Raw genomic sequence first — 16632 nt, 5'->3', positions numbered from 1 at the left:
ATGCCATTCTATACTATGACGTTTTTTGCCATTTTTTGCCATACTATACTATGACGTTTTATGCCATACTATACTATGACGTTTTTTGCCATTTTTTGCCATACTATACTATGACGTTTTATGCCATACTATCCTATGACGTTTTTTGACGTTTATATGCCATTCTATACTATGACGTTTTTTGCCATTTTTTGCCATACTATACTATGATGTTTTATGCAATACTATCCTATGACGTTTTTTAACAATTTTATGCGATACTATAGTATGACGTTTTTTGACATTTTTTGCCATATTATATTATGATGTTTTATGCCATACTATACTATGACGTTTTTTGACAATTTTATGCCATTTCATACTCTGACTTTTTTTGCAATTTTTTGCCATACTATACTATGACGTTTTATGCCATACCATACTATGATGTTTTTTGACATTTATATGCCATATTATTACTATGACATTTTTAAAAATTTTTTGACATACTATACTATGACGTTTTTTGACATACTACACTATGACGTTTTTTTGCCTTTTTTTGCCATATTATACTATGACGTTTTATGCCATACTATACTGACATTTTTTGACATTATTATACCTTACTATTATATGACATTTTATGCCATACTATACTATTACGTTTTTTGCCATTTTTATGCCATTCTAAACTATGAAATTTTTTGCCATTTTTTGCCATACTATACTATGACGTTTTATGCCATACTATCCTATGACGTTTTTTGACAATTTTATGCAATACTATAGTATGACGTTTTTTGACATTTTTTGCCATATTATATTATGATGTTTTATGCCATACTATACTATGACGTTTTTTGACAATTTTATGCCATTCTATAGTATGACGTTTTTTGCCATTTTTTGCCATACTATACTATGACGTTTTATGCAATACTATCCTATGACGTTTTTTAACAATTTTATGCGATACTATAGTATGACGTTTTTTGCCTTTTTTTGCCATACTATACTATGACGTTTTATGCCATACTATCCTATGACGTTTTTTGACAATTTTATGCGATACTATAGTATGACGTTTTTTGACATTTTTTGCCATATTATATTATGATGTTTTATGCCATACAATACTATGACGTTTTTTGACAATTTTATGCCAATTTATACTCTGACTTTTTTTGCAATTTTTTGCCATACTATACTATGACGTTTTATGCCATACCATACTATGACATTTTTTGACAATTTTATGCCATTCTATACTATGACTTTTTTTGCAATTTTTTGCCATACTATACTACGACGTTTTATGCCATACTATCCTATGACGTTTTTTGACAATTTTATGCCATTCTATAGTATGACGTTTTTTGCCATTTTTTGCCATACTATACTATGACGTTTTATGCCATACTATCCTATGACGTTTTTTGACAATTTTATGCCATTCTATAGTATGACGTTTTTTGCCATTTTTTGCCATACTATACTATGACGTTTTATGCAATACTATCCTATGACGTTTTTTAACAATTTTATGCGATACTATAGTATGACGTTTTTTGACATTTTTTGCCATATTATATTATGATGTTTTATGCCATACTATACTATGACGTTTTTTGACAATTTTATGCCATTCTATAGTATGACGTTTTTTGCCATTTTTTGCCATACTATACTATGACGTTTTATGCAATACTATCCTATGACGTTTTTTGACAATTTTATGCGATACTATAGTATGACGTTTTTTGACATTTTTTGCCATATTATATTATGACGTTTTATGCCATACTATACTATGACATTTTTTGACAATTTTATGCCATTCTATACTATGACTTTTTTTGCAATTTTTTGCCATACTATACTACGACGTTTTATGCCATACTATCCTATGACGTTTTTTGACAATTTTATGCCATTCTATAGTATGACGTTTTTTGCCATTTTTTGCCATACTATACTATGACGTTTTATGCCATACTATCCTATGACGTTTTTTGACAATTTTATGCCATTCTATAGTATGACGTTTTTTGCCATTTTTTGCCATACTATACTATGACGTTTTATGCAATACTATCCTATGACGTTTTTTAACAATTTTATGCGATACTATAGTATGACGTTTTTTGCCATTTTTTGCCATATTATATTATGATGTTTTATGCCATACTATACTATGACGTTTTTTGACAATTTTATGCCATTCTATAGTATGACGTTTTTTGCCATTTTTTGCCATACTATACTATGACGTTTTATGCAATACTATCCTATGACGTTTTTTAACAATTTTATGCGATACTATAGTATGACGTTTTTTTGCCTTTTTTTGCCATATTATATTATGATGTTTTATGCCATACTATCCTTTGACGTTTTTTAACAATTTTATGCGATACTATAGTATGACGTTTTTTGACATTTTTTGCCATATTATATTATGACGTTTTATGCCATACTATACTATGACATTTTTTGACAATTTTATGCCATTCTATACTATGACTTTTTTTGCAATTTTTTGCCATACTATACTACGACGTTTTATGCCATACTATCCTATGACGTTTTTTGACAATTTTATGCCATTCTATAGTATGACGTTTTTTGCCATTTTTTGCCATACTATACTATGACGTTTTATGCCATACTATCCTATGACGTTTTTTGACAATTTTATGCCATTCTATAGTATGACGTTTTTTGCCATTTTTTGCCATACTATACTATGACGTTTTATGCAATACTATCCTATGACGTTTTTTAACAATTTTATGCGATACTATAGTATGACGTTTTTTGCCATTTTTTGCCATATTATATTATGATGTTTTATGCCATACTATACTATGACGTTTTTTGACAATTTTATGCCATTCTATAGTATGACGTTTTTTGCCATTTTTTGCCATACTATACTATGACGTTTTATGCAATACTATCCTATGACGTTTTTTAACAATTTTATGCGATACTATAGTATGAGGTTTTTTTGCCTTTTTTTGCCATATTATATTATGATGTTTTATGCCATACTATCCTTTGACGTTTTTTAACAATTTTATGCGATACTATAGTATGTGGTTTTTTGACATTTTTTGCCATATTATATTATGACGTTTTATGCCATACTATCCTTTGACGTTTTTTGACAATTTTATGTCATTCTATACTATGACGTTTTTTGCCATTTTTTGCCATATTATATTATGACGTTTTTTGCCATACTATACTATGACGTTTTATGCCATACCATACTATGATGTTTTTTGACATTTATATGCCATATTATTACTATGACATTTTTTGACATTTTTTGCCATACTATACTATGACTTTTTTTGCCTTTTTTTGCCATATTATAATATGACGTTTTATGCCATACTATCCTATGACGTTTTTTGACAATTTTATGCCATTCTATAGTATGACGTTTTTTGCCATTTTTTGCCATATTATATTATGATGTTTTATGCCATACTATACAATGACGTTTTTTGACAATTTTATGCCATTCTATAGTATGACGTTTTTTGCCATTTTTTGCCATACTATATTATGACGTTTTATGCAATACTATCCTATGACGTTTTTTAACAATTTTATGCGATACTATAGTATGACGTTTTTTGACATTTTTTGCCATATTATATTATGATGTTTTATGCCATACTATACTATGACGTTTTTTGACAATTTTATGCCATACTATACTATGACTTTTTTTGAAATATTTTGCCATACTATACTATGACTTTTTTTGAAATATTTTGCCATACTATCCTTTGACGTTTTTTGACAATTTTGTGCCATTCTATACTATGACGTTTTTTGCAATACTATCCTATGACGTTTTTTAACAATTTTATGCGATACTATAGTATGACGTTTTTTGACATTTTTTGCCATATTATATTATGATGTTTTATGCCATACTATACTATGACGTTTTTTGACAATTTTATGCCAATTTATACTCTGACTTTTTTTGCAATTTTTTGCCATACTATACTATGACGTTTTATGCCATACCATACTATGATGTCTTTTGACATTTATATGCCATATTATTACTATGACATTTTTTGACATACTATACTATGACTTTTTTTGCCTTTTTTTGCCATATTATAATATGACGTTTTTTTGACATACTACACTATGACGTTTTTTTGCCTTTTTTTGCCATATTATACTATTACGTTTTATGAGATACTATACTATGATATTTTTTGACATTTTTATGCCATATTATTACTATGACGTTTTTTGACATTTTTTGCCATATTATATTATGATGTTTTATGCCATACTATACTATGACGTTTTTTGACATTATTATACCTAACTATACTATGACATTTTATGCCATACTATACTATGACGTTTTTTGCCATTTTTATGCCATTCTAAACTATGAAATTTTTTGCCATTTTTTGCCATACTATACTATGACGTTTTATGCCATACTATCCTATGACGTTTTTTAACAATTTTATGCGATACTATAGTATGACGTTTTTTGACATTTTTTGCCATATTATATTATGACGTTTTATGCCATACTATACTATGACATTTTTTGACAATTTTATGCCATTCTATACTATGACTTTTTTTGCAATTTTTTGCCATACTATACTACGACGTTTTATGTCATACTATCCTATGACGTTTTTTGACAATTTTATGCCATTCTATAGTATGACGTTTTTTGCCATTTTTTGCCATACTATACTATGACGTTTTATGCCATACTATCCTATGACTTTTTTTGACAATTTTATACCATACTATACTATGACGTTTTTTGCCATTTTTTGCCATACTATACTATGACGTTTTATGCAATACTATCATATGACGTTTTTTAATAATTTTATGCGATACTAAAGTATGACGTTTTTTGAAATTTTTTGCCATATTATATTATGATGTTTTATGCCATACTATACTATGACATTTTTTGACAATTTTATGCCATTCTATACTTTGACTTTTTTTGCCATTTTTTGCCATACTATACTATGACGTTTTATGCCATACCATACTATGATGTTTTTTGACATTTATATGCCATATTATTACTATGACGTTTTTTGACATACTACACTATGACGTTTTTTTTGCCTTTTTTTGCCATATTATACTATGACGTTTTATGAGATACTATACTATGATGTTTTTTGACATTTTTATGCCATATTATTACTATGACGTTTTTTGCCATTTTTTGCCATACTATACTATGACGTTTTATGCCATACTATCCTATGACATTTTTTTAACAATTTTTTGCGATACTATAGTATGACGTTTTTTGACATTTTTTGCCATATTATATTATGATGTTTTATGCCATACTATACTATGACGTTTTTTGACAATTTTATGCCATTTTATACTCTGACTTTTTTTGCAATTTTTTGCCATACTATCCTATGACGTTTTTTAACAATTTTATGCGATACTATAGTATGACATTTTTTGAAATTTTTTGCCATATTATACTATGACGTGTTATGCCATACTATCCTATGACGTTTTATGACAATTTTATGCCATTCTATACTATGACGTTTTTTTGCCATTTTTTGCCATACTATACTATGACGTTTTATGCAATACCATACTATGATGTTTTTTGACATTTATATGCCATATTATTACTATGACATTTTTTGACATTTTTTGACATACTACACTATGACGTTTTTTGACATACTACACTATGACGTTTTTTTGCCTTTTTTTGCCATATTATAGTATGACGTTTTATGAGATACTATACTATGATATTTTTTGACATTTTTATGCCATATTATTACTATGACGTTTTTTGACATTTTTTGCCATATTATATTATGATGTTTTATGCCATACTATACTATGACGTTTTTTGACATTATTATACCTTACTATACTATGACATTTTATGCCATACTATACTATGACGTTTTTTGCCATTTTTATGCCATTCTAAACTATGACATTTTTTGCTATTTTTGCCATACTATACTATGACGTTTTATGCCATACTATCCTATGACGTTTTTTAACAATTTTATGCAATACTATAGTATGACGTTTTTTGCCATTTTTTGCCATATTATATTATGATGTTTTATGCCATACTATACTATGACGTTTTTTGACAATTTTATGCCATTCTATACTTTGACTTTTTTTGCAATTTTTTGCCATACTATACTATGACGTTTTATGCCATACTATCCTATGACGCTTTTTGACAATTTTATGCCATTCTATACTATGACGTTTTTTGCCATACTACACTATGACGTTTTTTTGCAATTTTTTGCCATATTATACTATGACGTGTTATGCCATACTAGCCTATGACGTTTTTTTAACAATTTTTTGCGATACTATAGTATGACGTTTTTTGACATTTTTTGCCATATTATATTATGATGTTTTATGCCATACTATACAATGACGTTTTTTGACAATTTTATGCAATACTATAGTATGACATTTTTTGAAATTTTTTGCCATATTATATTATGATGTTTTATGCCATACTATACTATGACGTTTTTTGACAATTTTATGCCATTTTATACTCTGACCTTTTTCACAATTTTTTGCCATACTATACTATGACGTTTTATGCCATACCATACTATGATGTTTTTTGACATTTATATGCCATATTATTACTATGACATTTTTTGAAATTTTTTGACATACTATACTATGACGTTTTTTGCCATACTACACTATGACGTTTTTTTGCCTTTTTTTGCCATATTATACTATGACGTTTTATGAGATACTATACTATGATGTTTTTTGACATTTTTATGCCATATTATTACTATGACGTTTTTTGCCATTTTTTGCCATACTATACTATGACCTTTTATGCCATACTATCCTATGACGCTTTTTGACAATTTTATGCCATTCTATACTATGACGTTTTTTGACATACTACACTATGACGTTTTTTTGCCTTTTTTTGCCATATTATACTATGACGTTTTATGAGATACTATACTATGATGTTTTTTGACATTTTTATGCCATATTATTACTATGACGTTTTTTGCCATTTTTTGCCATACTATACTATGACGTTTTATGCCATACCATACTATGATGTTTTTTGACATTTTTATGCCTTACTATACTATGACGTTTTTTGAAATTTTTTGACATACTATACTATGACGTTTTTTGACATACTACACTATGACGTTTTTTTGCCTTTTTTTGCCATATTATACTATGACGTTTTATGAGATACTATACTATGATGTTTTTTGACATTTTTATGCCATATTATTACTATGACGTTTTTTGCCATTTTTTGCCATACTATACTATGACGTTTTATGCCATACCATACTATGATGTTTTTTGACATTTATATGCCATATTATTACTATGACATTTTTTGAAATTTTTTGACATACTATACTATGACGTTTTTTGACATACTACACTATGACGTTTTTTGCCTTTTTTTGCCATACTATACTATGATATTTTTTGAGATTTTTATGCCATACTATACTATGATGTTTTTTGACATTTTTATGCCATATTATTACTATGACGTTTTTTGCCATTTTTTGCCATACTATACTATGACGTTTTATGCCATACTATCCTATGACGTTTTTTTAACAATTTTTTGTGATACTATAGTATGACGTTTTTTGACATTTTTTGCCATATTATATTATGATGTTTTATGCCATACTATACTATGACGTTTTTTGACAATTTTATGCCATTCTATACTATGACGTTTTTTGCCATTTTTTGCCATACTATACTATTACGTTTTATGCCATACCATACTATGATGTTTTTTGACATTTATATGCCATATTATTACTATGACATTTTTTGAAATTTTTTGACATACTATATACTATGACGTTTTTTGACATACTACACTATGACGTTTTTTTGCCTTTTTTTGCCATATTATACTATGACGTTTTATGAGATACTATACTATGATATTTTTTGAGATTTTTATGCCATATTATTACTATGATGTTTTTTGACATTTTTTGCCATATTATATTATGATGTTTTATGCCATACTATACTATGACGTTTTTTGACATTATTATACCTTACTATACTATGACATTTTATGCCATACTATACTATGACGTTTTTTGACATTTTTATGCCATTCTAAACTATGACATTTTTTGACATTTTTTGCCACACTATACTATGACGTTTTTTAACAATTTTATGCGATACTATAGTATGACGTTTTTTGACATTTTTTGCCATATTATATTATGATGTTTTATGCCATACTATACTATGACGTTTTTTGACAATTTTATGCCATTCTATACTTTGACTTTTTTTGCAATTTTTTGCCATACTATACTACAACGTTTTATGCCATACTATACTATGACGTTTTTTGACAATTTTATGCCATTCTATACTATGACTTTTTTTGCCATTATTTGCCATACTATACTATTACGTTTTATGCCATACCATACTATGATGTTTTTTGACATTTATATGCCATATTATTACTATGACATTTTTTGAAATTTTTTGACATACTATACTATGACGTTTTTTGACATACTACACTATGACGTTTTTTTGCCTTTTTTTGCCATATTATACTATGACGTTTTATGAGATACTATACTATGATATTTTTTGAGATTTTTATGCCATATTATTACTATGACGTTTTTTGACATTTTTTGCCATATTATATTATGATGTTTTATGCCATACTATACTATGACGTTTTTTGACATTATTATACCTTACTATACTATGACTTTTTTTGCCATTTCTTGCCATACTATACTATGACGTTTTTTGACATTTTTATGCCATATTATTACTATGACATTTTTTGACATTTTTTGCCACACTATACTATGACGTTTTTTAACAATTTTATGCGATACTATAGTATGACGTTTTTTGACATTTTTTGCCATATTATATTATGATGTTTTATGCCATACTATACTATGACGTTTTTTGACAATTTTATGCCATTCTATACTTTGACTTTTTTTGCAATTTTTTGCCATACTATACTACAACGTTTTATGCCATACTATCCTATGACGTTTTTTGACAATTTTATGCCATTCTATACTATGACGTTTTTTGCCATTTCTTGCCATACTATACTATGACGTTTTATGCCATACAATACTATGATGTTTTTTGACATTTATATGCCATATTATTACTATGACATTTTTTGACATACTATACTATGACGTTTTTTGACATACTACACTATGACGTTTTTTTGCCTTTTTTTGCCATATTATACTATGACGTTTTATGAGATACTATACTATGATGTTTTTTGACATTTTTTGCCATACTATACTATGACGTTTTATGCCATACTAGCCTATGACGTTTTTTTAACAATTTTTTGCGATACTATAGTATGACGTTTTTTGACATTTTTTGCCATATTATATTATGATGTTTTATGCCATACTATACTATGACGTTTTTTGACAATTTTATGCCATTCTATACTTTGACTTTTTTTGCAATTTTTTGCCATACTATACTATGACGTTTTATGCAATACTATCCTATGACGTTTTTTAACAATTTTATGTGATACTATAGTATGACATTTTTTGAAATTTTTTGCCATATTATATTATGATGTTTTATGCCATACTATACTATGACGTTTTTTGACAATTTTATGCCATTTTATACTCTGACTTTTTTTGCAATTTTTTGCCATACTATACTATGACGTTTTATGCCATACCATACTATGATGTTTTTTGACATTTATATGCCATATTATTACTATGACATTTTTTGAAATTTTTTGACATACTATACTATGACGTTTTTTGACATACTACACTATGACGTTTTTTTGCCTTTTTTTGCCATATTATACTATGACGTTTTATGAGATACTATACTATGATGTTTTTTGACATTTTTATGCCATATTATTACTATGACGTTTTTTGCCATTTTTTGCCATACTATACTATGACGTTTTATGCCATACCATACTATGATGTTTTTTGACATTTATATGCCATAATATTATTATGACGTTTTTTGCCATTTTTTGCCATACTATACTATGACGTTTTATGCCATACCATACTATGATGTTTTTTGACATTTATATGCCATATTATTACTATGACATTTTTTGAAATTTTTTGACATACTATACTATGACGTTTTTTGACATACTATACTATGACGTTTTTTGCCATACTACACTATGACGTTTTTTTGCCTTTTTTTGCCATATTATACTATGACGTTTTATGAGATACTATACTATGATGTTTTTTGACACTTTTATGCCATATTATTACTATGACGTTTTTTGCCATTTTTTGCCATACTATACTATGACGTTTTATGCCATACTATCCTATGACGTTTTTTTAACAATTTTTTGCGATACTATAGTATGACGTTTTTTGACATTTTTATGCCATACTATAGTATGACATTTTTTGCCATACTATACTATGACGTTTTTTGACAATTTTATGCCATTCTATACTTTGACTTTTTTTGCCATTATTTGCCATACTATACTATGACGTTTTATGCCATACCATACTATGATGTTTTTTGACATTTATATGCCATATTATTACTATGACATTTTTTGAAATTTTTTGACATACTATACTATGACGTTTTTTGACATACTACACTATGACGTTTTTTTGCCTTTTTTTGCCATATTATACTATGACGTTTTATGAGATACTATACTATGATATTTTTTGAGATTTTTATGCCATATTATTACTATGACGTTTTTTGACATTTTTTGCCATATTATATTATGATTTTTTATGCCATACTATACTATGACGTTTTTTGACATTATTATACCTTACTATACTATGACATTTTATGCCATACTATACTATGACGTTTTTTGACATTTTTATGCCATACTATAGTATGACGTTTTTTGACATTTTTTGCCATCTTATACTATGACGTTTTATGAGATACTATACTATGATGTTTTTTGACATTTATATGCCATATTATTACTATGACATTTTTTGAAATTTTTTGACATATTATATTATGACGTTTTATGCCATACTATCCTATGACGTTTTTTTAACAATTTTTTGCGATACTATAGTATGACGTTTTTTGACATTTTTTGCCATATTATATTATGATGTTTTATGCCATACTATACTATGACGTTTTTTGACAATTTTATGCCATTCTATACTTTGACTTTTTTTGCAATTTTTTGCCATACTATACTATGACGTTTTATGCAATACTATCCTATGACGTTTTTTAACAATTTTATGCGATACTATAGTATGACATTTTTTGAAATTTTTTGCCATATTATATTATGATGTTTTATGCCATACTATACTATGACATTTTATGCGATACTATCCTATGACGTTTTTTGACAATTTTATGCCATACTATACTATGACGTTTTTTGCCATTTTTTGCCACACTATACCATGACGTTTTATGACATTTTTATGCCATACTATAGTATAACGTTTTTTCACAATTTTGCCCAACTGGGATGTCGTGTGGTGTAATGGTCTAAGCAGGCGCTCCACATGTAGCAGTTATTGTCCTCGCTGCAGTTGGCCCCGGTTCAAGTCCCACATTGGACAACCTTTGCTGCCTGTCATTCCCCCTCTCTCTGCCTCCCCATTTCCTGTCTCTCTCTACTATCCTGTCAAATAAAGGCACAAAAAATGAAAAAAAAAACAAATCAATTTTGCAATACTGTACTACGATGTTTTTTGACAATTTTTTGACATATCATTACGATGACATTTTATGCCATACTATACTATGACGTTTTATGCCATACTATGCTATGACGTTTTTTGAAATTATTATACCTTACTATAATATGACGTTTTATGCCATACTATGCTATGACGTTTTTTGACATTATTATACCTTACTATACTATGACATTTTTGTGCCATATTATTATTATGACGGTTTTTGACAATTTTATGCCATTCTATACTATGACGTTTTTTGCCATTTTTTGCGATACTATAGTATGACTTTTTTTAACAATTTTATGCGATACTATAGTATGACTTTTTTTGCAATTTTTTGCCATACTATACTATGACGTTTTATGACATACTATACTATGACATTTTTTGACAATTTGACTTGGTATTCTGCACGTACATGGATACAATATATACTCTTTATCAAGAAAAATATAATTTCTATTAAACTAATCATCTCAACATTTTGCACACTGTGAGCTTTCCTTTAGCCATTGTCACATCTGGGGTTGCATTTTGTGGATAAGATTATGCTTTTTATTCATTTCCAGGAATTTGCAATCTTGGGATCATACAAAGTAACACTAATTTAAAATACTCCCACTATCATTCGTAAGAGTTTGTAATTTTCTTTACAATTTCCATAATATTTCTGGAAAAAATATCAAATTGCATAAAATGCTTGGTAACTTCTTTAAAGAATCCCACCTTCAGTAGACTTTTTGAAGATATGAGTATAACCAATGACTATAAACGTAGTCACGCGCACTTAATTACAACAGTCATGTATTTATCTTTAAATGGAAGACTATGCATTCAATAAATTTCACTAAAATCCAAATGAATCAGTGGTGGATTTCCAGAATTCATCAACAAGTAAGACAACATGCACTTTGTTCTTCATAGTGAATAATTTATTATTTTTGAAGATGTGTAGTCTTCATTACACCGTCCTCCTCCTCTCCACTCTGTCTGTCTCTCACTAAACAGAGGTAAATGCTATTTTCTGTTCACAAACTTAAGGCTGAGCTAAAAGCAGTAATCCAGTGTCTGTACTGAGTTAGTTACAGTGTTAAAAAAAACAAAAAGGATTTTCTCTCCATAAATATATCACTATTGAACCATAATAATAATAATAATAATATAGATCACTTAAAAACTAAATTTCCCCAGATTTACATTAAAAAACACACAACTGGGTGCAACTCACTTCACATTCAAACAGAAAGATATTACCGAAATGGTTAATTCTACCATCAGCAAAGAAAAGCTGCATGTCTGTTTCTATTAGCATTTTCTTAAAATTACTAAAGTGAGTTGATGTCTGGATATTTTCTGAGCATACACACACACACACACACACACACACACGCGCGCACACACAAGTACATCTTATAGCATTTTTTTGTCATTGAACAGAAAGTTATAGTTAGCAGTCCTCCAACCAGGAAGCTTATGATCCGTTGACTCTGCCGATTTCCAAAGTTTTTTTTAGTCGTATGATTTCATGTTTATGTTTGTTCTGAACAATACAGCAGTTAATGTTTCAAATGTAAGTTAAAGTATTTGGGTCAATAATGGTGATGATGTTTGTCATCTGTTGAACTAAATGACTTCCAGGTTGATTTACACAAACATAATTTCTGAACTCTACTGAGGCTTTACAGTTGCATCACATATCTCCCATCTTGGAGGTCCACAGAAATGGCACAAAAAGTATTAAAAGGTTCAGATTTTATCTGTGAAATGCAGAAAACAAGGAACAGACTGAGACCAGGAACCAGAGATTCCTCCAAACTCTTGTAGAGGGAAGAATCTGGACTAAACTGGTCCAAACATGTCCTGTAATCTGCACCAATGTTGAAAAGAGTCAGTTCAACTAATCTGAACACATCAAACAGAGAATGTCAACAATATCTGCTGCTAACGTTAGCTTATTAAAAAAATCAGCTAGCATACCAAGCTATTAGCTAAGTGAGTGGCAATTTAGCTACAGTATTAAATATTTGTAATTTTCAACACACATTTGGTCTTAGAAGAGAAAAAAGTTTTTAAAAGAAATGTCTACTTTGTACATGCATAGGTCATCCATGCTTCACAGCAACATATTTAAATGAACCAAAAGATGGACCAAATTAAAATGAGTTGAGATGCTAACAACAACATATCTTTTATTTTGATACAGTAATGGTGTTCACTCTGTGTCCCTTAGTGACTGCTGGTCTTACTCTGGATTGGCCAGAAAACAAAAAAACTATAAAAGCAAACAAAAAAAATGTCCGTTGTGGTTTTAGTGAGAAACATCAGTTGCAGGTTTTGTAGCTGTACTAGTGTTTTTCTTTTTTATAACTGTTTGAATGATTTCTCCTTTAGAACAGTCCATCAGTCCAGCTGTATGGTTTACAGATGTGGATCTCAACAGTCCATCCATGTCTGATAATCAGTCTGTCTTTATGTTTTGTAGATCTGGTGGTTTCCTCCTGCAGCGCTGGGAGGTATTGCAGCGCTGGCTCCCGCCTGAACATCAACGAATCCCATCCTCTGCCTCCTCTTCCTCTGCTCCGTCATCTACAGATACACAGGAAGTAAAGTTTTCACTCTCTGGAGCTTACACACCCATGTGTGAAAGATCACAGTGAGAAACAAAACTTCAAACAGTTCCAAGATTTTTCCAATGAAACAAAGTGACGTGCCACTCGAAGAATGGATTGGGTTTTCCTTGTCAGGTCTACAGGGGCTGTATCCCAGCAACTACCTAGCAATAGTGAAAGCCTCATTTTCATCAGATGACTTTTGCAAATAAAGGATTTATTAACATTAATAATGCTTTATTTTTTTCTTTTGAGCTCATAACTGCAATAGGCTTAGTTAACTGTTAAGCTAACTGTTAATTGTTAAGCATAATTGTTAGAAACTGCAAGTAGTATAGTAGAGGCAACTATTGAATGTATCAATCTTAATACAGCTTAGTATAAGTTTAACAATGAAATAATATATAAGTTAAACTCATTATATGTGTTTGTGATGCTGCTATAAACAATTGTAAAAATAAAACAAACAACTGATATAAACTATTGGGCAAACAACAGGTCACTGTTGCCCCTTTTATCTAATGTGTTATAACAGCTTATAAATAATTTATAAATTGCGAACAAGCTCATTAATAAACTACTTATAAACCAGTCATAAATCATCTATATGGGTAGTCTACTAGGTACCACTTTTTCTTAACTTTGTAAAGTTGTATCTGAAGTCGTAATGTTCAGACACTTAAGTTGGACATTGTTGTTAATTGCTGTGTGAGACGTCTCTGCCTGGCAGGATTCGGATGGAAGCTCTTACAGTTTCCACAGTGTTACTATGAGACCATTGAGGCATTTTAACTGTGAAGCTGTGAGTCTCATTTCCTCTTTAGAGCTGAGAGGTGCACAGTCAAGATTTGTGTGTTTGTGTGTGTGTGTCTGTGTGTGTGTGTGTGTGTGTGTGTCTGCGTACATGTGTGTGTGTGTGTTTGTGAGCGTGCGCACCTGCTCTTTCAGCTCAGTCAGCTGAGTTGTCAGAGTTGTCACCACCTTCATCGTTGCCGCTAGTTTGTCCTGTAACATCCTCATCTCGTTCTGCTCCCCGTCACCGTCGGTTACCACCAGAGACATCGCCTGCATCCGTGGAAACCAGTCCAGGTTGTTGTTCTGAAACAGAAGAAAAACGGGTTCAGGTGTGTTTGTGACTCTGGATCATGTTAGCATTTTTTAGGCATGTATAGTATTTAAGTTAGCGTTGTATATGTGTACATGTCTTTCTATGATTGTGATGACAAATTCTGATTTGAAACCGTCGATGAGTGGACATTTTGGCTAGGGTTGGGTATATTTATGATGGTTAGGGGTAGGGGCCTGGGAATGCATTATGTCAATGAGTGTCCTCACAACTAACGTAGGATGGGTGTGTTGTACCTTGATCATATGTGCGACATAGCTCTCAGGTCCGGTGTAGTCCGTCTTGTTTTTCTCACGCACCAGAACGATGAAGTATAGGTAGTTCCAGATGTTGTGCTCCAGTTTGATGTGCTCTTCAAATGACACTGTCTTATTGTCAAACTTGTCTCTCTCCAGACCTGCAACAATGTGCAAAACTGGTCATCAGTAAGCGACTGGAACAGCTGGACAGTAAATCTTGGTAATGGTTAAGTGCAGGCAATGTCACAAGAAATTAAATATAAAGACATCAAAAAACTTAGTTCTGGATCAAATTGAAACTTCTTGCAGAAAAAGTATTTTAAACAAATCCCAAGCTGTGTTCCTCTGCTACAACAGAAACAGAAATCACAGCGTGTCCCCGCTGTTTGCTGATTGGTCAGTCAGCTGTTTATCTCCACGCACCACAGATGAAACACGTGGTCTTCAGTATCTCCTCCTTCTTCTGCTTCTCGCTCCTCAGGTCGGCGAATGTGTCGATGATGACACCAAAGATCAGATTGAGAACGATGATGATGACGATGAAGTAGAACAACAGGTCGTACACAACCCGGGCTGGAAACAATGGCTCCTACACACACACACACACACACACACACACACACACACACACACAACACACACACACACACACACACACACACACACACAAGTATCTTTAAATGTTGAAGCTAGACATTGGTGGAAGTCGTAATATCAAGAAAGTGCTTTCAAATTAAAGGTAGAAGAACAATCAGTTCGTACTAACAGCAAAATAAACTTTAAGTCAATCATGCAGAATGGCTCCTTCATATCATCATATGTACCATATTACTGGATAATTATCATCAGTAATATATTTGTGT

The 16632-nt window shown here is 30.3% G+C and overlaps 1 protein-coding gene across 3 annotated transcripts in view; it reads right to left on the bottom strand.

The window, feature by feature from the left end:
- Positions 1-12705: 12705 nt before the first annotated feature.
- Positions 12706-16632, bottom strand: part of itpr3 (inositol 1,4,5-trisphosphate receptor, type 3) — a 78995-nt gene continuing 75068 nt past the window's right edge. For all 3 annotated transcript variants that reach the window (XM_056384646.1, XM_056384647.1, XM_056384648.1), the window contains 4 exons: positions 16193-16358; positions 15767-15927; positions 15341-15502; positions 12706-14381 (listed from right to left, as the gene is read on the bottom strand). In XM_056384646.1, the coding sequence (XP_056240621.1) occupies positions 14265-14381; positions 15341-15502; positions 15767-15927; positions 16193-16358 (606 nt within the window). In that variant the 3' untranslated portion in view covers positions 12706-14264. The remainder of the gene's footprint in view (positions 14382-15340; positions 15503-15766; positions 15928-16192; positions 16359-16632) is intronic.

Source organism: Seriola aureovittata, chromosome 9 (assembly GCF_021018895.1).
Source record: "Seriola aureovittata isolate HTS-2021-v1 ecotype China chromosome 9, ASM2101889v1, whole genome shotgun sequence".
NCBI lineage: Eukaryota > Metazoa > Chordata > Actinopteri > Carangiformes > Carangidae > Seriola > Seriola aureovittata.
The sequence above is the reverse complement of the archived record's forward strand: the minus strand, read 5'-3'. Positions and strand labels throughout refer to the sequence as shown.